The 22,785-nt window shown below is 33.8% G+C and overlaps 1 protein-coding gene across 3 annotated transcripts in view; it reads right to left on the reverse strand.

The window, feature by feature from the left end:
• The window catches only part of SETD3 (SET domain containing 3, actin N3(tau)-histidine methyltransferase), a 140,809-nt gene that overhangs the window by 94,436 nt on the left and 23,588 nt on the right, over window positions 1–22,785 (reverse strand). For 2 of the 3 annotated variants that reach the window (XM_074213049.1, XM_074213051.1), the window contains 5 exons: window positions 11,047–11,156; window positions 9,908–10,000; window positions 5,584–5,732; window positions 3,309–3,381; window positions 2,347–2,603 (listed from right to left, as the gene is read on the reverse strand). In XM_074213049.1, the coding sequence (XP_074069150.1) occupies window positions 2,347–2,603; window positions 3,309–3,381; window positions 5,584–5,732; window positions 9,908–10,000; window positions 11,047–11,156 (682 nt within the window). Of the gene's footprint in view, window positions 1–2,346; window positions 2,604–3,308; window positions 3,382–5,583; window positions 5,733–9,907; window positions 10,001–11,046; window positions 11,157–11,298; window positions 11,326–22,785 lie in introns of all 3 variants that reach the window. The other variant, XM_074213050.1, reaches the window with a different exon arrangement.

The following is a 22,785-nucleotide window of genomic DNA, read 5'->3' on the forward strand; positions in this document are numbered from 1 at the left end:
GCATGACCCTGGGCAAGTCATTAATTTGTTTGCTTCAGATTCTTAGAAGTAAATTGGGAGAGGCAGCTAGGTGGCGCAGTGGATAGAGCATTGGCCCTGCAGTCAGGAGTACCTGAGTTCAAATCTGGTCTCAGACACTTAATAATTACCTGGCAGTGTGGTTTTGGGCAAGCCACTTAACCCCATTTGCCTTGCAAAAAAAAAAAATAAGTAAATTGGGGATGATAATGGTACCTACTTTCTAAGGTGATTGTAAAGATAAAATGAGATATTGTTTATAAAGAACTCTAAAAACCTTAAAGCCTATATATATAAATGTTAGATATTATTATAATATAATAACATCATTATAGCAAAGTTTTATATTTATATCCCTAGCACAGGACATAGAATAGGCATTTAATAACTTCTTTTTGATGTTCTGAAATAATATTCTGTAGGACTTTAAGGGGAAATTTTAACTTTTAACTAAATAAAAGCAATAAACAATTTTACAAATGAAAGTGACATGTCAAAAACATATTTTCATCCTATTTGCCATTGTTTTCAGTATCTCTAACCTGAAAATGAAACTGATTTCTCTCATTTAAAGTTGTGGCAATAGCTTTGTTAGAAATTACTGAAAAGAATTGCTATTCTATTTGTTGTACTAGATTTTTGAAAGTCTTAGAACAAATAGAAATATAAATTACCTAGTCATCAAAATACGTATAATTGAAAACTTACATAATTTTTTTTTGGTAAGGCAATGGGGTTAAGTGACTTGCTCAAGGTCACACAGTTAGGTAAGTATTAAGTGTCTGAGGCCATATTTGAACTCAGGTCCTCCTGACTCCAGGGCCGGTGCTCTATCCACCATGCCCCTAGCTGCCCTTACATAAAACTTTTAAGACTTTGATTTTAGTGTTTATAATTAGGATTAAAACCAAGATTTTTAAATTAAATGATTTTAAAAACTATACTTAAATATAAAATTCATATATTCTTTTTGGGTTTTAAAAAAGTCAAACTGATCTTAAAAAAAAAAACTTAGCAACTTTTCCTGAATTACTAAAGCTTCAAATGTAACAGTTAAATGTATTGTGCTTCTTTGGATTTGAGTGTTTTTTCCTAAGAAAAATGATCTCATTTATCAATTTTTATTAGGATAATAATACACAAATCAAATTTATGGAAGGTATAGAAGAAAAATAGCTCTTGGTGTATTTTGGTAGATACACAGAATGTTTAAATGTGACAAGGTATTAATGGATAATAAGGATGGATCTGAAAATTGACAAATAATATCAGGTCATTTGCCAGTAAAAATATATCAGGGACAAAAAATATTGATTTAGGTCAAATGAAAGCCCAACAGATAAGCAAATATGAAATAATTTGAAAACAAACATTAAACTAACAAGGTGATGGTAAAGGAAGGCTTCCCAGAAGAAGTGGCATCACTGAAGTATCTTGAAGGAAGATAAAAGAATACGAGAACTGGAGATGAGAAGAGAACCCATTCTAAGTCATATGGGATTGCTTTTACAAATACAAGGAGACAGGAGATATGTCAAATTCAAAAAACACCAGTTAAGCTGGAATCTCTTAGGCTAACAGAAAAGTAATACAAAAACAAAACATAGGTTGGAACCAAACTGGCATAAAAACCTAGGGACTGACTGTTGAGAGCTTTAGGAAGGGAAAAAAGAAAAGACTGAGAAAGCATTTCCCTTCTGTTTTTTTTCTCAACTTATGAAGGATCAATGATCTTAGTTCTTTTTCAACTGCCAGTTTAAGATAATATAGTGGACCACATGAGTGAAATACAGAGAATAGTGAGCTCTACTCAAATGCTCCTAATCCTTTAATGAATTCTCTTATATCTCTCATATAGTAAGATTCCACTTAAAATAAAAAAATACTTATCCCATCATATAATTATTTATATCTTATGATTTATTAAACTAAATGACAAATTTCGCTATTGACATGTAACAAAAACTTTCAAATGAACATGAAAACCTTTTCACAAACCTGAAATAGAGAGAAACCCTTTATATGTGTTCATGTTTTTTAAAAAGTAATGCAGAATTTATTGATGATCTTTTGTTTTTTGGCAAAGTTTAGTTTGCTTAGCAGTTTACAGTGATTATTGATAAGTCATAATACTTCTTTTAAGGGAATGCTTTATGATGCTTAAATAAAAATAGAAATAGAAACAAATGAGTACCCTCTTTAAACTTTTTAAAATAAAATATGAAGTTAATTTTTAACTTCCTTAAAAGAGATTCCTCTTTATATCACTAATTCCTTTAATTCACTCATTTGAAGAATTTTGACTATTTAAACAATTAAAAAACTCACCTGAATAACTTTATAGAAATAGGCATACTGTCGAGCCGTATTTTTATATTGACTGAAGACATCATGTATAGCCTGTGTTGACTGAAGATGCTGAACTTCATCTTCTTCAAAATAGAGAGGGGTATCATATTCGCTGGGGAGAGTCTGTATATATGGCAGCCAGAAAGAGCTAGGATTTGCTCTTTCACACAGAAGATGAAATGCCAGTGTGATGTTTCCCATAGCTTGAAGGATTCGGTCTTGAGAATATAAGGCCCCTGAATTAACCCAGATGTTAATAGTTATAAGTTGAATGTATTTCTAAAACACTTTGTAGAATGTATGTGAATTGAATGGTATTGGAAAACTTAAGATAAACTGCATATTTCTCTTAATATAATACTTCTTTTCTTTTGTTGTTTTAGCAGGTACTGTGTTTTCATTTACTAGGAACTGTGGGCAAGGAAATTCTTTATACTTATGCAAATCTTCAACTCATCTGCAATTTAAAGAGTAGCCTGTAACACTGAGAGGTTAAGTGATTTGCCTATGGCCTATACCATACAGCTGGTATATATCAGACAAGAACCCAGGTTGCTTAAACTCCAACGTTCTTTTATGCACTGCCCCAAGCTTTTTTTATTATTGTTAAACTTTTACAAAGAACGTTATTATAGATTTATGGACTTTTTTTTTAAGTTTTTGCTAGGCAATGGGGTTAAGTAGCTTGCCCAAGGCCACACAGCTAGGTAATTATTAAGTGTCTGAGGTCAGATTTGAACTCAGGTACTCGACTCCAGGGCCGGTGCTCTATCCACTGCACCACCTAGCTGCCCCCATTATTATAGATTTAAAGAATATTTTATCCTCTAGTTCTCTAGTATTTTATCCTATGATTCAAAGACACATCCATACAAATTATTTTATATTTCATCATAGGTAGTTTTCTATTATGCATTCAAACAATCCAAAATGATTCTCACCCAATACTGAATTTTTAGCGGATTCAACAGTCATTAACAATTTTCGTGGGACCCATAAAAATAATTCTTCTGCCTAGAAAAGAAATTAGAAAATTAAGCAGCATGATCACAACTAATCAATTTTAGTTATGTCATATATATGTCTGTACTTCATAATAACAGTGCCCAGAAGTAAATCCTAACATACATATTCAATTTTAAACATTTAGCAATGTATCTTCCTATCCCAATATTAATTTTTTTTAGGTTTGTTTTCTTTTTTTGCAAGGCAAATGGGGTTAAGTGGCTTGCCCAAGGCCACACAGCTAGGTAATTATTAAGTGTCTGAGACCAAATTTGAACCCAGGTACTCCTGACTCCAAGGCCGGTGCTTTATCCACTGCGCCACCTAGCTGCCCCTACCAATATTAATTTAAAAATCATATATCCAGGGGAGGCAAAAGACTTTGATATACACATACATTCATACTCACACATACACAAGTATATATGTATATACAAATATACACACATATATGCATATATGTAAGTATAATTTATATAATGTATGTATGTATAACCTCTTAAATGCATATATGTATATTTAAACACTTGTGTACATGCATGCATAGAAACATAAACATGTTGAAAATATCAATAGTCAAATAAAATCACTTTTAATTCAGTTAAAATATTAGTTACTTTCTATATGCAAAGCATTCTGCCAGATACTGAAGCTAGGAAGAGAGGATACAATTCCCCTATTTTTATTGACATTATAATCCAATTTAGAAGTTGGAAACCTAGTTAAAGTTAACAAATTTCTTTGTACTTTTTTTCTCACCTATGAAATGATAATACTTTCTGCTATCTAATCTTCAGAGTAATTTTGAGATTCAAATCAGTTAATATATATAATATAACTAGAAAATAAAAAGTAGAGGCAATAATAATTATAAGCTATGATTAATCCTTCTTATCTTATATTGTGCCTTTGCCTGAAGATACTCATATACTGTTTTGTTTTTTTAGGCTTTTGCAAGACAAATGGGGCTAAGTGGCTTGCCCAAGGCCACACAGCTAGATAATTATTAAGTATCTGAGGTCGCATTTGAACTAGGATTCCTGACTCCAGGGCTGATGCTCTATCCACTGCATCACCTAGCCGCCCCACTCATATACTGTTTATCAGTATATCTTTAAACATATATTTCTACATGGTTTAATACTTAAGTTCAGTGAAGGAAAAGAATATCTTTTATGATTAGGGATGGCCTAAAGCACAAAGTTTAAACATTATTTAAAGTGCTGGTTATTTGACACTTAAGTATATCCCATCTTAATTTATCTTACAATTGTCTAGTATTATTTTATTTTTATGTGTCTTTTCTCTTTAGTTACCTTGTATAATTAATGGGGTATAATTAAATTGCTGCTCAGGATCTATAAAGTAGGTGCATAGCTATACCTACAATTAGATCCAAGGCAACCAACATGCATCTAACAAGTTCAATATGGCTCACCTGATACTTTTAGAAAAACAATTCTTTAACTAATTAGTTAAAACTAATTTGGTAGGTTCATAAGGCCTGCCTACTACTACTATAACTGCACTACTAACTGAAACCAGATGTCATTAAAATTAAGATGCGATCAATAAAGACTCATAATTGAAACTGAAAACATACTCAACCCATCTGTAACTTCAATTAGTTGACTGAATGAAGTTAACTATCATTATATAGTCCACTACTGAAAATAATTTGGGTACCTCTGAACTAGACCAAAGCCTCATCTCATATTCTCCTTTTTTCTTAGATATCCTAAAAATCTTACCTTATATTGATTCATTAATTAAAATGTAATAGATACTTACTATTTGCAGGGTGCTATACTATAGTGTCAGTGCAAGCTCTATTAATAGATATTTGTTAAAAAGCAATGAGATTAATTGTACACACTGGAAGGTTAGCATTGTTAAAATAGGGGAGAAAAAAAGCAAAGAACCTGATATTTCGAATAAAATCCTAACATCTGCAAGCCTTTCATTAAAAAAAAGTTTTCATTATTAAAAGAATTAAGTTCTTGGAACTCATCTTATTCTTGATGTTATTGCAATTGAAGTTTTCATCATATTTTTAGAATTAACTTTGCAAAAAAACTAATTTTCCTATTTCTCATATAATCATACCAGTTATCACTGCATTTTATGTTTTTTCCATCATCTTACCCTGAAAGAGAAGGAATTTCATACTAAGTTTCATATTTCTGGCATATCATCAGTTCCTAAACTCACCTTAATCTCTCTTGTTGCTCTCAAACCAAAGCCCTCTTCTTTGAAGTTAACTAGTTCAAAACCATCTGTTGAAGCTCCATTAGCAGCAGCCCATTTTATTAGATCAGGGAAATAATCTTCTCTTTTTCCATCAAAGGTAACTGACAGACCTAAATTCACCCAATAAAGATAAAGAAATAAGGGAACTTTTAGACCTACATGTATGATTTTTCTCAGATAATAAAATTTGCCTGTGACAACGTTGGAAATAGTTATAAGACCTTTTTCTATCTGAAACAGTCAAAAATTACTTTCCAATTTGGATAAGACACAATCCACTGCAACTTTAGGAAACATTTGTTAAATATTTATCATATGAAAAGCACTGAGCTGTGTGTACTGGGAAAATTAGAAAGATTAACTCTTTGCCCTCATGGAGATTACAACCTAAGAGAAGGAAACTATAGCTACTTAATGTATAAAATAAAAGTCTGTGAAATTTCCAATTACTTAACCTAGGATAGAAAAATTTAAACTAAAATTCTGAATTCTCTATCCATTCAAAGAGTTTTTCCATCTGATGGAAGGAGAGTAGGAGGATGAGGAGGGAAAAGTTCTCTTAAAAAGAATACTCTGTACCAAAAAATCCTAAGTTTTAAATACTTTTTTATATTGCTACTATGGATTTATAGACCTTTCTCCCTAAAAGTGCAAAATTCTGTCTCGTATTTCTCATTTATTATAATTCTTTATCATCATTTGTATAAAGAGAAATTGAAGAGCTGAGAGGATGAATCTATATCAAGCCATAGGTTACAGCTAGGAGATAGGTCTTTGAAGGGAGGTCAGCAACTTGTTATCATACTATTAACTGTTAACTAAAAGCTAGATTTAATAACATACAAAAGTACTCCCCTAGAAATGAGTTGGGGTTTCTTTTGAGACAAAACTGAATTTTCACTTCTTAATCATTACTGAAGGCAGATAATTGGTTTAGTATCTATTTTAGTAAATAAATTTTTTCAAATGAGCTAAGTATTTTACTGAGTACCTACAAGACAGACTAGTCCTAATGCTCTTTGGGGAAATAAAGGTAAATAAGACAGAGTCCCTGACCTCAAGGAGTTTAAAATTGACATACTAGGGTTAACTGTTCCCCAGGAGGCTCTGGAAGTATACAAAAAAATTATTTTAATCATTATACTGCAGTTATCAGGAAACTAATCAAAGATTTGGGACTTGTCAATATCTGCATTAAAGATTTTATATGCTTATACAAGTAAAGGAGAGAATTAAGACAATTATTTGAATTATTCAAATGAATGAAAATGTTATTTCTGTCTTAATCACGTTCATAAACACCAAAAATAAAATGTTTTGCATTATCCAATCTAAGATCTCTCTCCTTCATACTGTTTGTTGTTAGGGAATGCATAGTGAGAAGAAATGAATTCGAGTTCTGTCTCTCCCATTAACTAGTATAAAATATTTATCTACTTACCACATAAGGTTGTGGAAAAAAAGCATTCCTCTTATGGTTCAAAGGGATCGGGCTATGAAATGCTTTAAATGCTAAACAAATGAGAGTTCATTAAGCCTTAAGAAGGGTAACATACTCAGATCTAACCCTTTAGAAAAATCACTTCGGAAGTTAAGAATGTAGTCACTTGAAACAGTAGTTAGAAGGCTACTGCAATAATCCAGGTGAGAAGTGATAAGGACCTGAACTTGTGTGAATGAAAAGTCCATATTCATGAGATGTTTTGAAGATAACAATGATATTTGGCAATGGAATGTATATATGGGATCAGTCAAATATGAAACTGAGAGGTTTCAAGCAGTATTAGTGGGAGGATGGTGGTCCTTAACAGCAACAGGAAAGTTCACAAAGTTTCAGGGGAAAAAATTATGTTTTGAGCTTGAGATGTCTAGAAATCAGTTGATGGTGAATGATTTGGAGATAAGGAGAAAGATGATGTATATTGATCTAGGTATCTTCTGCATACACATGATAACTAAACCCACAGGAGCTGATATCACAAAGTGAGTTAAAAGGAAAAAAAAAACCTAGGGCCCAGTACTGAGTCCTTGGGGACTACAGCCTGGTTAGTGGGCAAGCCACAGAAGAACCAAGAAGGGAGACTAATAAACTATGTTTGGACAGAAAAGATAAGAACCAGGAGAGAGTAATGTCACCAAAAGCTAGCAGAAGGTAACCATGAATTGGTAAATGAGAATGTTGAATGCTACAAGGAGTCAAGGAGACTAAGCATAGAGAAAAAGGCATTAGATTTAGTTTGTTAGAGAGTATCTATAACTTCACATATTTCCTTATAAATTTAGAATTCTTTCAAAATATAGTCATAGCATCTCAGACATAGAAGGAACTATGTAAAAGCTGTTCAGGCCAATCTCCAAATTAATATAAATATAAATATAATTGTATATATAAAACATAAATATAATATTAAAATTGCTTTTCTAACATTTCTGAAAGATGATCATCCATCTTTTTTATTTAAATATTTTTCTAATTACATGTAAAAACCATTTTAACATTTTTTTTTAAAAATTCTTTCCCTCCCACCACTCCCTCTCATTGAGAAGGCAATCTGAGGTTATACATTTGCAGTCATTTAAAACATATATAATTTCATATTAGTCATATTGAGAAGGAAATAGACTCCCTACTCCGCCAAAATAGTTTTTAAAAAGTATTCTTTAATCTTCATTCAGATCCTTTTAGTTCTTTCTCTGGAAGTAGGTAGCATTTTTCAGCATAAGGACTTCAGAATTGTCTTGTATCATTGTATTGTTGAAAATAGTTAGGTCACTTACATGTACATTCAAATTTGCTATCATTACATAGAACATTCTCCTAGGTCTGCTCTCTTCACTATGCATCAGTTTATGTAGGCTCTTGCAGGTTTCTCTTAAAGCATTCCTCCTCTACTATATTAGAATAGTATTTCTTCAAAAATCACATACAAATTGTTCAGATACTGCACAATTGATAGACATTTCCTCAATTTCCAATTCTTCACTATTACAAAAAGAGCTGCTATAAATATTTGTGTGCATATGTGTCCTTTTCCTTTATTTTTTTTAAACTCTTTGGACCACAGACCTAGTATGGTCAAAGATATTCATGGTTTATGGTCCTTTCGGCATAGTTCCAAATTCTTCTCCAGAATGTTGAGGTCAGTTTACAACTCCATGAATGGTGCATTAGTGTCTTAATTTTTCCACATCTCCTCCAAATTTGTCTCTTTCCTTTTTTTGTCTTAGAAGTCAGGGCTTTTTAAATTTGCATTTCACTAATCAGTATTGATTTGGGGCATTTTTGTTCATATGACTATACATATTGATTCCTTTGTCTGAAAATTACTTATTCATAATTTTGACCATTTGTCAGTTGAGGAATGACTTGTATTCTTATAAATTTGACTCATTTCTCTACATATTTGAGAAATGAGAACTTTGTCAGAAAAATTTGCTGTGTATTTCCCTCCATGCTATTTAGTAATTAACTTTATATTATACAGTTTTAGGTTTGGGGGTCATTTTTCTAGCCTATTTCTTAACTTTAAACTTTATGTTAAAGTTGGGCTCTACTGCCAGAGTGCAGACAGTACTATCCCAAGCTTCAGGTTTTTCAGGCTACTTTCAGAGTTAGTTTTGAGGATCTCTAAGATTTCAGTTTTTCTAAGGTGGTTTAATCTAAAGAGAGATGTGGTCACTGTTATCTTGGCCTATGCTCTTGGTCTGGGAACAAACAAAAGCAATCGTTTCCACCCTGGAATGGTGACAAATATCCCCACTTTCTTGCAGCCACACACTTTCAAATCACTCTTTCTCACTCTGGGACTGAGACCCAGAACCAAAGAAGACAATGCAACAAAATCCTGCATTTAATGACAGCAAAGCATCCCCTGCAATCTCTTTCTTAGCAGTTGTCCAACCCTCTTACAGTATGTGGAAGCAGCCTGTTGCTGATTCAGTAACCTTACAAAACTTGTTGGTTTGCTGGATATAGCCAGCACTTCACTCTTACCCCAATGAGACAGACCTTTCTCTCATCCTCCTAAGTTGTCTAAAGCTAGAAAGTTGTTCCGTGCACTCCTTTGTTGTGCCACTCCCAGAATTCATTTTGAGTTGTTTCAAAGAGAATTTGGGATAATCCAGGCAAATACCTACCTTTACAATGCCATTCCGGCTTTGCCCCATACCTTTACAATACCATTCACCTTTTTAAATGCATCAGAAAAGTCTTCAAATTTTCAATTAAAATAATATGCTACTATATTATTTCTACAAGACTACTATATAATACTTTCAACTTTACCTTTTTGCTTTTTTCGAATTTTCTCAACCAGAGCCCGAATCTGTACATATTCTTCCCATTCTTTTCCAGGGCCAGGTGTTGGGCTGCTACACTCTAAAAATTAAAAAAAAAAAAAGGCAATAAAAAAGTTTCCAATTCTTGATGGAATTCACTTATTGAAGGAAGAATTTTTTACAATACTGTGTTCAAAATAAACAATCTCCCATTGAATGAAGTGCAGTACTTCTAGAAGCATATTAACTATGAAGAAACTGAATATGATAGGTGGTTTTCCTCAAGAAGAGTCAGATATATCTAGAACTAGATTGTTGGTCCTGGAGAGCTAATTTTCAGCTTTCTTCTTCTACATGAATTTCATTATTTGATCATCTTTTATATATTAGCCTTTTTTCCTCACTTCTCTTTAGGGACTCGACTTGTGATTTCATTTTTTAAGGTAATTTTAGGGTTCAGAAATTCCCTCTACTAGTACAAGTCAGTCTTATAACTGTAACTTATAGCCTTAAAGAGTTTCCTAAAGGACTGAGACATTAATGACTTTTCCAGGTGCCATAAGTAGTAGATGTCAGATGCGAGACTTGAACCTCCTTATTACTGGTATTGAGGCTGGATCTCTATCCAGTATGTACATCACACTGTCTCTTGTATATCTGAATAGTCATCCAAAAATCACAATACTTGCTTTGTGTTTAATAAGCATTATCTATAAAGTTCTCATAGAGTTAACTCTCAATTGTTAACTACTTTTTTTCCAAAAAAATTATTCTATTAAACTTTAGAAAAGCACAAGCTCTGATGAGCCAATAAATCGACCTTCCTGATTACATTTTGCTTAGAATAATATTAAAATGAATTTGCTCCAACTATAGCGCAAGCCAACTGACAGGACAAAGGATGTATGTTATGGGATAAGAAGGAGCAGGGAAGCAAGTGAAAGAAAATGCATGGCAAACAAAGTTGAAAATAAGAATTTGTCATGGAAAAGTCCATAAAATGGATAACTCACATGAATATTGGAAAGTTGGTCACAACTATATATTTTAACAGAAGCTAAAAAAGAAATCAAACAGTACTTTGCAAGTTTGAATAAAAAGAGCAAAAATTCAAAAGATTTACTGGCATTTGGAAAATAAACTTACTCTGCAAGAGTTCACTAATTAGGTTCAGCATTTCCTTTGGTGACACTGTTGCTGTAGCGCCAGTGCCTGATTTCTGAGTTTTCACTCGGCTCTTCTTACCCATCTTCTGACTAGGAGGATGAGAGGAAGACAAATATGAAAAGTAATAAATTATTATTATCAATTACCATGAAACAAAATCAAATAATATAAATATGAAGTGGCAATGTCTTACTCTTAGACTTTAAGAGGACATTAATTGTTATTTCTTACCAAGAAGTTGCCATATCCTGAAGTTTCCTTCCAGAAAAAAGTGTGCAGCAAATGTTAGTATTTTGGATCTCAATGAAAGAAAGACTGCTTTGCACTCTCTGGAAGAAAAGCTCATTACTCATAACTACAGTTAAAGTAAGTTTTAGTCTAGAATTAAAAAAACAAATAAAATTCATAAGGCTACATTTAATAAGTAGGTAGTTATAGAGATAAAGTGTTCACAAAAGACCGGCAACCAGAAACTGGTGACCCAGGCAAGCAGAAAGAAACATTTTCTCAGATCAAGTTTTTAAGATAAATTCAATTACAGGGAAAAGTCACACCTAGAGTCCTATAGGAGGAGGAAGGGAACTTAAGATAGCCATGGAGGGGAAAAACAGAGATATTGGGACCCACAATAAAGCTGCTTGGCCAGAGTTGGAACTAGAATTGAAGAAAAAAGAGGCCAGAGACATAGATCATTTGCTACTATCCTGTTTACATGTAAGTTAAAGGGTTAGTAGTCTCAATATTGCTGAAATGGTGTAAGTGCTTCAGCTCCTGCAAAATATCAGTGGCATGAGACAATGCCCTCACCATCTTACCCTAGTTATAGTTCTGGTTTATATATACTCAAACTGGCCACTTGAACACAAAAATATTTTTCCTCCCTACTTAGTTTTAAAAGAGTAATCCTATAGGATCACATGATTTTGACATAGAAGGGAAATTAGATATTATCTAGTATAAAAAGTAAATATGAAGCTAGATTCAAAAACTAGGCAGTGGAGACTAACTAGGGTTAAGATTAGATAAGGTGGAAACAGGAAAATATGAAGGACTACAGAGATGAGATCTAGGCTGAATTTGAAGATAAGTCTAATCTTTTAACTAGATTTGAGTATCATGAGGAGAATGAATAGAAGGAATAGTAGATTTGGGATAGAGGGAAAATTGAAAAGTAAAAGTGGAGTAGTTCAGAGTGATGAAGGAGCAGTGTAGAATGATGTCTACATTTGGTGTGAGAGTACTCTAATTCTGGCTTTGCTTCTTACCACTTGTGTGACCTTACAACAGGTCCATTTAATGTTGTTGGGTCTCAATATCCTCATCTGTAAAATAAGGGATTGAACTAGAAAATCTCTAAGGTCTCTTCAATTTCAAAAAAAATCATGATCTTATGATCCTTCACTTTAGAGGTGAGGAAAAAAATTCTATCAGAAGTCAAGTATGGGATATAGACACAAAAAAATTAAATAGTCCCTATTCTCATGGAGTTTACATTTTATTATCAGGGGAAACAATATGACCATCATACAAATATAATAAAATAATTGCAGAATTTTAGAACTAGAAGGGACACGAAACATCAATTAATCAAAATCCCTAACCTAAAAGATGAAAAAATTAAGACAGACAAAAGAGAAGTGATTTGTCCAAAGATATATAGCTGATTAGCAAGCAGATCTGATCTAGAACACTTTTCTTTTTACAGAAGAGAAAAGAGAGAGAGAGAGAGAGAGAGAGAGAGAGAGAGAGAGAGAGAAAGAAACTCAGAGAGGGAGAATAGGTAGGAAAAGAAGGGGAGAAGGAGTATGCAGGTACAAGGACAACTTTTCTTGACTCCAACTAGTACTAGTTTTTGATTTTACCAAACCTCCTCCTGATCTGATTCTTTTAGGACTTCATACATAAATGAAATAGCTAAAGCAAAACAAATGAAGTAGGGATGCACAAACTTGTGCAAAAGAAGTGCTAAAGCAATATGGGGTATGTAAAAACAATGAGGTCATGCTAAATTGAGAACTTAATTCAAGAGGTAAACATAAAAGAAAATAAAGGATTTAGATTAGTGATGGGAGAGGATTGATGTAAACAAAAGAAGAAGGAAGTCTGGATAATACAAAGGAGGTATAAAAAGGAAACAGATAGTTGAAGCTACAGTATAATGTCAGGAAATAGGCTAGGAAATAAAACTAGGTTAAAAAAAAAAAGCAATACCATCGAATAGCCATGCAAACTCCATTAGGGCAGACACCTTAGCTAAACTTATGTGAACTGGAGAGGTAAGAAAATGAAAGCAAGCAGACCAGTGAGATCTCTCCCAGGAACTATTATGTCCTCCACACATAAGAGGAATTTAATAAATATTTGTTGGTCTGAAGAAAGCTCTTAAATGCTAGGCTGGAGAGTTTGCTTTGATGTGAGTTGATGAAAGCTCTTAGGAGAAAACAAAAGAAAATAATATTTTATAAGGAAGAACTAATCTGAACTCAGGGCAGCTGGGTAGTGCAGTGCATAGAGAACACTAGATCTGGAATCAGGAAGATTTCTCTTCCCAAATTCAAATCTGACCTCACTTACTTACTAGCTATATGACACTGGGCAAGTCACTTAAACCTTTTTTGCCTCAGTTTCCTTACCTGTAAAATGAGCTGGAGAAGGAAATAGCAGACTACTCCAAGAAAATTCCAAATGGAGTCACAATGAGTCTGAAAAGACTGAATAATAACAAATCTGAGCACAACATGCTTGTGGTATAATTAATGAGAAGCAAGTAGTCTTAAATCTCAGTTGTGAATTCAAGACAGGCTTCAGACTCAAACTGGCTCTATGAAACTGCACAAATGGTCAAACTTCTCAGTATCCCATGAATCTTTCTAAAATTATAAATAGAACTGTTGTCCAACTGCATCAGTGGGAGGAGTTTTTTCAGTAGGAACTCCCTAGATAATTGAAATCAAATCAAACTCAAAATCACAATCAAAAAGAAATTGTGAGCACAATATAAGAAAGAAATAGCAATCAGAGAAACTGTCAGTTAAGATACTCCAGAAATCCAGGAATGAAGTAACTAAAAAATACTCTAACATTTAAGTTTGCTTGTAGGGAGACTCTAGGGAGCCACCCTAATAGAATGAAGCAACATCACCAGATTGGACCCAAAGAAAATTTACCAACCTGGCCACCAGGAGAAAATAAACAGTTAAATAGTGAGTGTATAATAAGCTCAAATAGGTCAGTTAGAGAAAGCCAGAAGAAATGCTTTAAAGAAATACTAAAGTGAGGGTGGCTAGGTGGCACAGTGGATAGAGCACGCCCTGGAGTCAGGATACCTGCATTCAAATCCATCCTCAGACACTTAATAATTACCTAGCTGTGTGGCCTTGGGCAAGCCACTTCACACCATTGCCTTGCAAAAATCCTAAAAAAAAAAATACTAAAGTAACCAAACCAAGTGGTTTAGCTTCATAACATTATTCAACAATAGATAGAGAAGAGCTGCCTAATGTACAATAAGGAATTGAGATGGTTCTTTAAAAACTTTGGAATGACCACAAGAGGAAAGAGTAACAAAGATGAAACTAGAATGAACAAAATGAAAAAGCACCATACACAACATTTAATTTTCAAGCACATAAACAGATTTATAGAAACATAAGATCTAGAGTCGGAAGAGACCTTGAATGCCATTTATCATCAAGTCCTTCTCAAAAGGGAAAACTAAGACTATAATAGGATAACTTGCCAAGGATGACATAGCGACCAAATTTGAATCCATGCTACTTGATTCCAAATCTAGGACTCTTTCCAGCACACACTTCTCAGTGTGAGTAGTTCAGGGAATAAATGAAGGGGCACCTTTCTGAACACAGAACCAAGATGAGTATTTTGAGAGGTGACATTGAGGAAAGATGTATTTTAGACAAAAAGGACACCCTAATAATATCAAAGATCACATGGGATCACATTACCAAAGCTTTAGAGCTGCATCTCCACTATAGATCTACATACCTCAAAGGTTTAGTCCAATACCCTCAATTACAGCAAACTGCCCAGATTGGTTAGAATTTAGAATTGGGGAGGGGGAAGGGGAAGAGTAATACTTAAAAAGAAAAGAAAGGTAATTTGGTGACAGCTTTAATATGCCATAAAAACCAGGTTGAAGAGCTTGTATTTTATTAGTGAAGCAAAAAGGTCAGAACAGACCTTTGAAAGATGACCTTTGTATGGAAGATGACTAGAAGAAGGGAGAAAGTGAAAGCAAGTAGAACAATTAGGAGACCACTAAATCTTGGAGAAGATAAGAATTGTTTGAAAGTCCCAGCAGGATTGAAACTGGGAAAATACATTCCATTGGAATCAAAATGAGGAAATATAAATATACATACTTTTGGACAATTTAAAAAACACTTTCAAGATCATACAAACTCAGGGCCACTAGGTGGCGTAGTGAATAGAGCACCGGCCTTGGAGTCAAGAGTACCTGGGTTCAAAATCGACCTCAGACACTTAATAATTACCTAGCTGTGTGGCCTTGGGCAAGCCACTTAACCCCACTGCCTTGAAAAATCTAAAAAATAATAACAACAAAAAAAAAGATCATACAAACTCCTTTCCTAAGGCTCCATTAACTTTCCAAAAAAAAAAAGAAAGAAAGAAAGAAAACTGTTCCCTATAAATACAGTATTTCTCAAGTAAACTCCTCTCTGGTAAGAAATTGTTTATTCACTTTTATATTTCTATGCCAATCATTTAGAAGTTTTTGGAACATAAGTACCTAATAAATGCTTTTAAATTCATTCTTCATTAAAACTCTCACCCATGCACACACAAAACCATCCCCAAATTCCAAATTTGTTCTTCCATTGACAAAAAAATATATAAAATATACAGGGAATAGTTATGTTTAGGGATGAAATCATTTAGGATTCTTTTTCTCCCATTTTATTTATTTCTCCCACTTGATATCTATGAGTGACATTTCTGTAAAGAATTATTGAATTTGCCATTGAAAAACCCCTCAGACTATAGGAAAGTTGGGGAGGCTAGGTGGTGCAGTGGATAGAGCACTGGCCTTGGAGTCAGGAGTACCTGAGTTCAAATCCGGCCTCAGACACTTAATAATTACCTAGCTGTGTGGCCTTGGGCAAGCCACTTAACCTCATTGCCTTGCAAAAACTTAAAAAAAAAAGAAAGAAAAAACTATAGGAAAGTCAGGACTAAGGAATACAGACATATTGCCAATTATAATAGATCAACTAGTTTGGCAAAAAGCCCCATACCAAAACACTGTCAGTGATAGGTTTAACAGATATTCTCCCTTTCACACTGTTGGCAAAATGTTCTGCTGTGTGAGGCTCTAAACAAACAAAAAATATCTCTTTAATGCTAAGCCATAAAAATAAAAATAAATCCCCTTCACTTAATAGTTCTGGGGGGGGGGAATCAAGCCACTAATATTTTATATTCATCCTATAAATACAATCCATCAAGTGTTACAAAATAGGCTCTACTTATTTGCTCATTTTTGTCTATGATTTAGTTTGAGTTGTCTTTAATCAAAGAATTTCATGAATTGACTTACAGAACCATCTGATTCTATGCAATTTAAGTGAGATTCAGGGAGGAACCTTTAAATATTATACTTAGGAAACAAACTTCATTTGCTAAAGATTCTTCTAAATTTAAGTATTAAATTCACTTTGTACTTAGATATACCCTCTTTTTATAGCTCTTTGTGTCATCTCTCACATGGAGCATTCCTGATCACTCCATCTGACTTTCTGTCCACCAAAATTACTTTGTGTTTGCTTATATATTTACACAGAGGTCAAATGGGAGATATATTGGGAGGTAGAAATGGATAAATGGAGTAAAAAACAAGAAGCTGAGGGAAACAATGAGGTTATGAGCCAAAGTGACTAGAAATGGGAGATTTTGGAAAAGAGGTAGTTTTAGGAAAAATTTCAGTTGTGATTTTGATATGGTTGAGTTTGAGATGTCTCAAAGAAATCCAGTTTGAAATGTCTAACAGGAAGTTCATAATACTGTATTGGAACTAAGAAGAGAGGACATGATTGGATATTCAGATTACTAAACGACCCAAATAAGAAAATTAAAGAGAAATTAATTAAATTAATTAAGGAAAAATTAGAGTATATCTTTACTTTCTAAAGAACAGAAAAGAAGGGATACTAATATGAAATCATGGGGTATGCCCATAGTTTGGTATAAATGGTTAATTAACCCAAAGGAAAAAGAATAGAAGTGGTTAGACAGGTGGGAAAACAACAATGAGAAAACAGAAACATGAAAATACAAAGAAGAGAGCATGGTCAACAATGTTAACAAGAAGAAAACAGAAACTCATCATATTTGGCAACTGATATTTGTCCAATCTACTGTCACATTCTGTCAATTCAATAAACTATCAAGCACATAACTATGCATAAAGAACTATCCTAAGTAGTGAGGATGTAAAAGGCAAAAACAAGACAGTTCCTGCCCTAAAGAGGCTTATATTCTGCTGTGGAGAAGAGAGATGTATTATGTATGCAAATATAAGTACAAAGAAACAAGGACAAAGAGAGCACTAATAAAGAAGGGCATCAAGAAATATTTCTCAAAGAAGTTGATCCTTGATAATGTGATCAAAGATTTAGAGCTGGAAGGATCCTTGTGATTCTAAGTTAGTTCTTGAAAGAACATAAGGATTCTGAATATCAGAAATGTTTCTGTTAAATGACAGAATAAGGTAGAATACTGAGTTCAGGGATTATCCAGTAGTTTAAATTGGATGAAACATAGAATTTGAGAAAGACAATACAGCAAGATGATGATTTTTGTCCTTAATTCTCGAAGAAGATCATGACATCAGGGAGATGATGCCATGATGAGCACATGAACGGAATCTGAGTGAGGGGCTGCTGTGCTAAGTCACCAGCTTGACTTTCTCCTGCACAGACATCTGGGTCCAGTGGCTAGATATGGGCAAGATGACTGGAGATGACCCTGGATGTGAGGCATCAGGATTAAGTGACTTGCCCAAGGTCACACAGCTAGTAAGTGACAAGTATCTGAAGTCAACTTTGAACTCCCATACTCCTAGTGCCAATGCTCCAAGACCAATGCTCTATCCACTGTGCTAGCTGAAATGATAGATGGAAGCCAGGCAATACAGGGACTTAATGTCAGACTAAGGAATTTGCATTTTATTCTAGAGGCAACTGAGAATAATGTCTTAAGTAATGGAATAACATGGGTAAGGCACATGTTAGGAAGATTATTTTGGAAGTTATATGAAAGATGAGATAGGAAAAGGGGAGAAACTAATTAGGAGGATACCACAATAGTCCAGTTAAGATAATGAGAGCCCCAAGTAGGGTGGCAACTGTGAGTAGACAGAAAGGAAATGAAATATGAAAGCAGCATCAACAAGACTCATCAATTCTATAACATCACTCCCATCCAATCACCTATCTCATGCAGACTATTTTAACACTTCCTTTATTGTCTGTCTTTTTTTGCTTCTAGTCTATTACTTCAATCTTATTAGTTAAATATGGTCTGCCTGGCACAAGTCTCTCACTAATCCAATCCATCCTTCCTTTACTCAGATATCAGCGTAGTCATAACTATGTCACTCCCTATATTCAATAAACTAGGGGTTCCCTAACATATCCAGGATCAAATAAGAAACCCTCTGTTTGAAATTCAAAGCCTTCTATAACCTTTTCAATCTTCTGAAACTTGACTCCCAGTCACATACTCTTCAATACAGTGACAGTGTCCTCTTTGTTGCTCCACAAACAAGATATTCTGCTACTCTCCAATCTGGGCATTTTCTCCAGCTATTCCCTCCCTGAAACACTCTCCTTCCTCAACTCTGCTTACTGTCTTCCCTGACTTTCCTTAAACTGTAGCTATAATTTCATTTTTTTACAGGAAGCCTTTCCTAAGTCTTTTTTAATTCTTGTACTTTCCCTCTCTTAGTTATCTCCCATGTATCCTTCTCAGAACATTATTTGTTTGCATGTTGTCATTTTAATTAGATTGTGAGCTTATTGAGGGGAGAGATTATCTTTTGCCTTTCTTTGGATCCCCAGGCACTTAAGCACAGTACCTGGCAGAGTAGGTACTTTATTGTTATTGTTCAGTCATTTTCAATCATGTTTGATTCTTCTATGACCCATTTGGGGTTTTCTTGGCAAAGGAAGGAAAAAAGAAGGAAAGAGTCACTGAAAAGTTTTAATATGCAAAAAAATAAAGTCCTGAAAGAAACACAGACAAGCAAAATAATTTTCTAAGTAATATGTTGAACTTTACTTTTTTAAAAAAAATCATGCTTACATATAATCAAAATTAACAATATGGACCATAATACTCATTTTCTGCTCTGTTTTTCATATGGAAATGTTCATTTATTTTGGTGTTTGTGAAGTTTAGAAAACAAAAAAAATTAAATAACACTTGCACAAACTCGTGGGAAAAGCACTTTGTAAACAATATAGTACTATAAAAATGTAAGTTATCTATAAAATGGAAATGATAATGCCTATAATATCTATCTCTTAAGTTTTGTAAGGAAACTGCCAGGTGCTACTTAGTAAATATATTATCATTATTACTATTACAAGGGTAGTTAACTCATTCACTCAGATCTTGCTGAATTAGAAGCTGTTTCTGAAACTGCCACTGGAAATGGCTAACTGGTATTCTTACTGATACATGCTGGACTTTGCATTGACCCAGTTACCCCGGACAGTGCATTGATCTTTGGTATAAACTGCCTTTCCTAGGACAGAACTACATTCAGAGTTTTAGAAAAAAATGGTCCTATATTCCCTGGGAACATTTTTAAAAAGTTTCCTGTTTCAGTGCAAGTACAATATTAGGAGTTGGGGAACAGTGTCAAAATAACCATTAAGGATTCAGTCCTGGGCAATACCAGAGTCTCAGATCTGCCTATTTTAAAGATACTCTCCTCCCTTTTCTATTTCTCAGTTTTTATCAGTTTTGAGGAGTTAAAAGAAAAGGTTTACATCCTAGCCCCTCTGAAGCTATTTCCTATTAAAATGGAGATGTTAGTACTTGCACTACTTTGGCTTCTTGAGTTGTGAGGATCATATCCATGATTGAGATAAATGTATATAAAACACTTTTGTGAATATGAAGCTCTACAGAAATTTAAGTTGCCCTGATGGACTTGATCATCCCTTCAGTGCAACAAACAGGAACAATTATGAGCTATCTGCAATGGAGAATATCATCCATATCCAGAGAAAGAATTATGGACTTTGAACAAAGACCAAAGACTATTACCATCAAATTAGAAAAAAAAGCATTATATTATTATGTAATTTTACCATCTCATACTTTATTTTTCTTCCTAAAGGATATGATTTCTCTGTCATCACATTCAACTGAGATCAACATATAACATGGAACCAATGCAAATACTAACAGAATGTCTTCTGTGGCAGGTGGGGGGGAAGCAAGAATGGGGGGGTTGTAAAATTCAAAATAAAAAATAAACTCTTAAAAAAATTTAAGTTGCTATTTTGAGTATAAAATGACAACAGAAATGAAAATATAGGGAGGCAACAAAGTATACTGGAAAAAACAGAGTTATATTGGAATACTGGCTACATGATCTTAGGAATATTCCAAGATCACGGACCTCAGTTTCTTCTTTTATAAAATGTTGATAATACTTGTATAATTACTGTTTATGTTTGTCCTGGGGAAAAAATACAAATTCTTTAAAAGCACAGCAGTAACCTAACATAAAGCATAAATATAAGGAACTATGACAAATTACTAAACCCTTCAATGATTCTCTCATAATGGATAAAACTAAAATTCCCTAGCCTGGCATTTAAAGTCCTCTATATTCTGGTTCCATCCTACCTTTCCAGTCTTAATTCACATTATCCCCTTTCATACACTCTATAAGTGACAGCCAAACTAGACCTACCAGTTATTATGCTAATGCTCATGGTTCTCAACACAGATCTTAAATGTGTCAAAGTACTATTGCTAATAATCATGACGGTGAGGAAGCACTTTAAAAAAACTTGAAAATTGTCACTAGTGGTCATGATTTATCAGAAAGCTTACAGATTGAAACCAGATTTCCCTACCCAGAATTGACCTGAAATTATCATGGGATCTAGAAAATATACAAGAAGTTTGTTGGAAAAAACTGAAACCAAGGAAGACTATTTTCCTTAAAATTCTATTCCCAGTGTCAATTCTTATTTCCCATTCTTCTATCCACATCCACGCCCACCTCTTACTACAGAGACTAGTGACAATTAAAAAACCTTTCAATTGAGCAGTTGGAGGCTCATGGAAAAAACCCTTACAAAGATTTAAAGTGCTACTGTTCCCTGATCTTTCTACCTTTTAATGTTAATTAATTACATGTTTATACTTTTATCATAAGCCTTAAACACCTTTAAGCTCAGATTCGTAAACAGGCTTTAATTTTGAGAAACATGCTTTTCAGACAGCAACAAATTCACAGGTTTCATGTTTTCTAAGGGTGAAAGATTTCTAAAAATTCTGTAATGGAGGGATATAGAGACAGAGAAAGAAAAATCAGGAAAGGAGGGAGGGAGAGGGAGAGAAAAAGAGAGAGAAAGGAGACTAGAAGAGGAAGGAAGAGGAGGGGGAGGGGAAGCAGGAGAGGGAGAGAAAAACAAAGATAGATTGACAAAATGAGAATTTCCAGACACATGGTAGGACACAAAAGATTCTACAAGGCAAAAAAAGAATGTAAATTTCATACTATCTTTAAAAAAAGGATATAATAAATTCTACATGTTACTTTCAAAAACTCTCTTTATCTTAATCATGGATATGATCCTCACAGCCCAAGCTTATCATGCTTCCTTAAGAACTTCCTTCTGTCCTCTTCTTTTCATTTTTAAAAAATATTTTAAAATAGTCCTGTTTTCATTGTTTTTCATTGTTATCTCCTTCTCTCTCTCCCTCCACAATATTCCCAATTAAAAACAGAAAGAAAGCAAAATGAGTCCACAAAGTGCCTATATACAAAAATATGTCTTTCTGAATATTACCTCTTTGTCAGGGGATGGAGAAACATGTTTCACCAGAGGTCCTCCAGAGACAAAATTGATCACTGTATAAATCAGAGTCCTTAAGTCTTTCAAAATTGTCATTTTTTTATAATGTTGCTGCTCAGCTGCTGGGATTCTTTTCAATTCATTGTCAATTTATACTACATATGATTTCCTGAAATCAATTTTTCTTAATTATAATAATATTCTATTATATTCTTATACCATAATTCAATCATTTTCCAATTACCCAAGAGGTGATCTAAGGAATTCCTTCCCTCAGAATTTTTTGCTTTTCTTCCTCTCATTTCCATTTTCTTTATCCTCAGATCAGGATTATGAAGGTTCATTCCATTGTGTCCTCCTCTCAAGGATTATCTTCTTTTTTAATGCACAACCCCCACCCCCACCTGGCTCATTCTCCTATCCTCATTTCTCTATTGAATTTGATTTCTCTCTACACCAAATTGTGCTTGTTTCTACTATGTGCATTTCAGAAAAGGTGAAGTTCATCTGTTTCTAACTCCCCACCCTTTATTATTTATCTGTATACTCATCTCAAGTACTCCAATTTTGAGAAATGAAAGTTCTCCCCCTTTTAAATCAGTGTATTCCTTTTTATCCTAATTACTTCTTTTTC

The sequence above is a fragment of the Macrotis lagotis genome, chromosome 1 (genome assembly GCF_037893015.1).
Source record: "Macrotis lagotis isolate mMagLag1 chromosome 1, bilby.v1.9.chrom.fasta, whole genome shotgun sequence".
NCBI classification, from domain to species: Eukaryota; Metazoa; Chordata; class Mammalia; order Peramelemorphia; family Peramelidae; genus Macrotis; species Macrotis lagotis.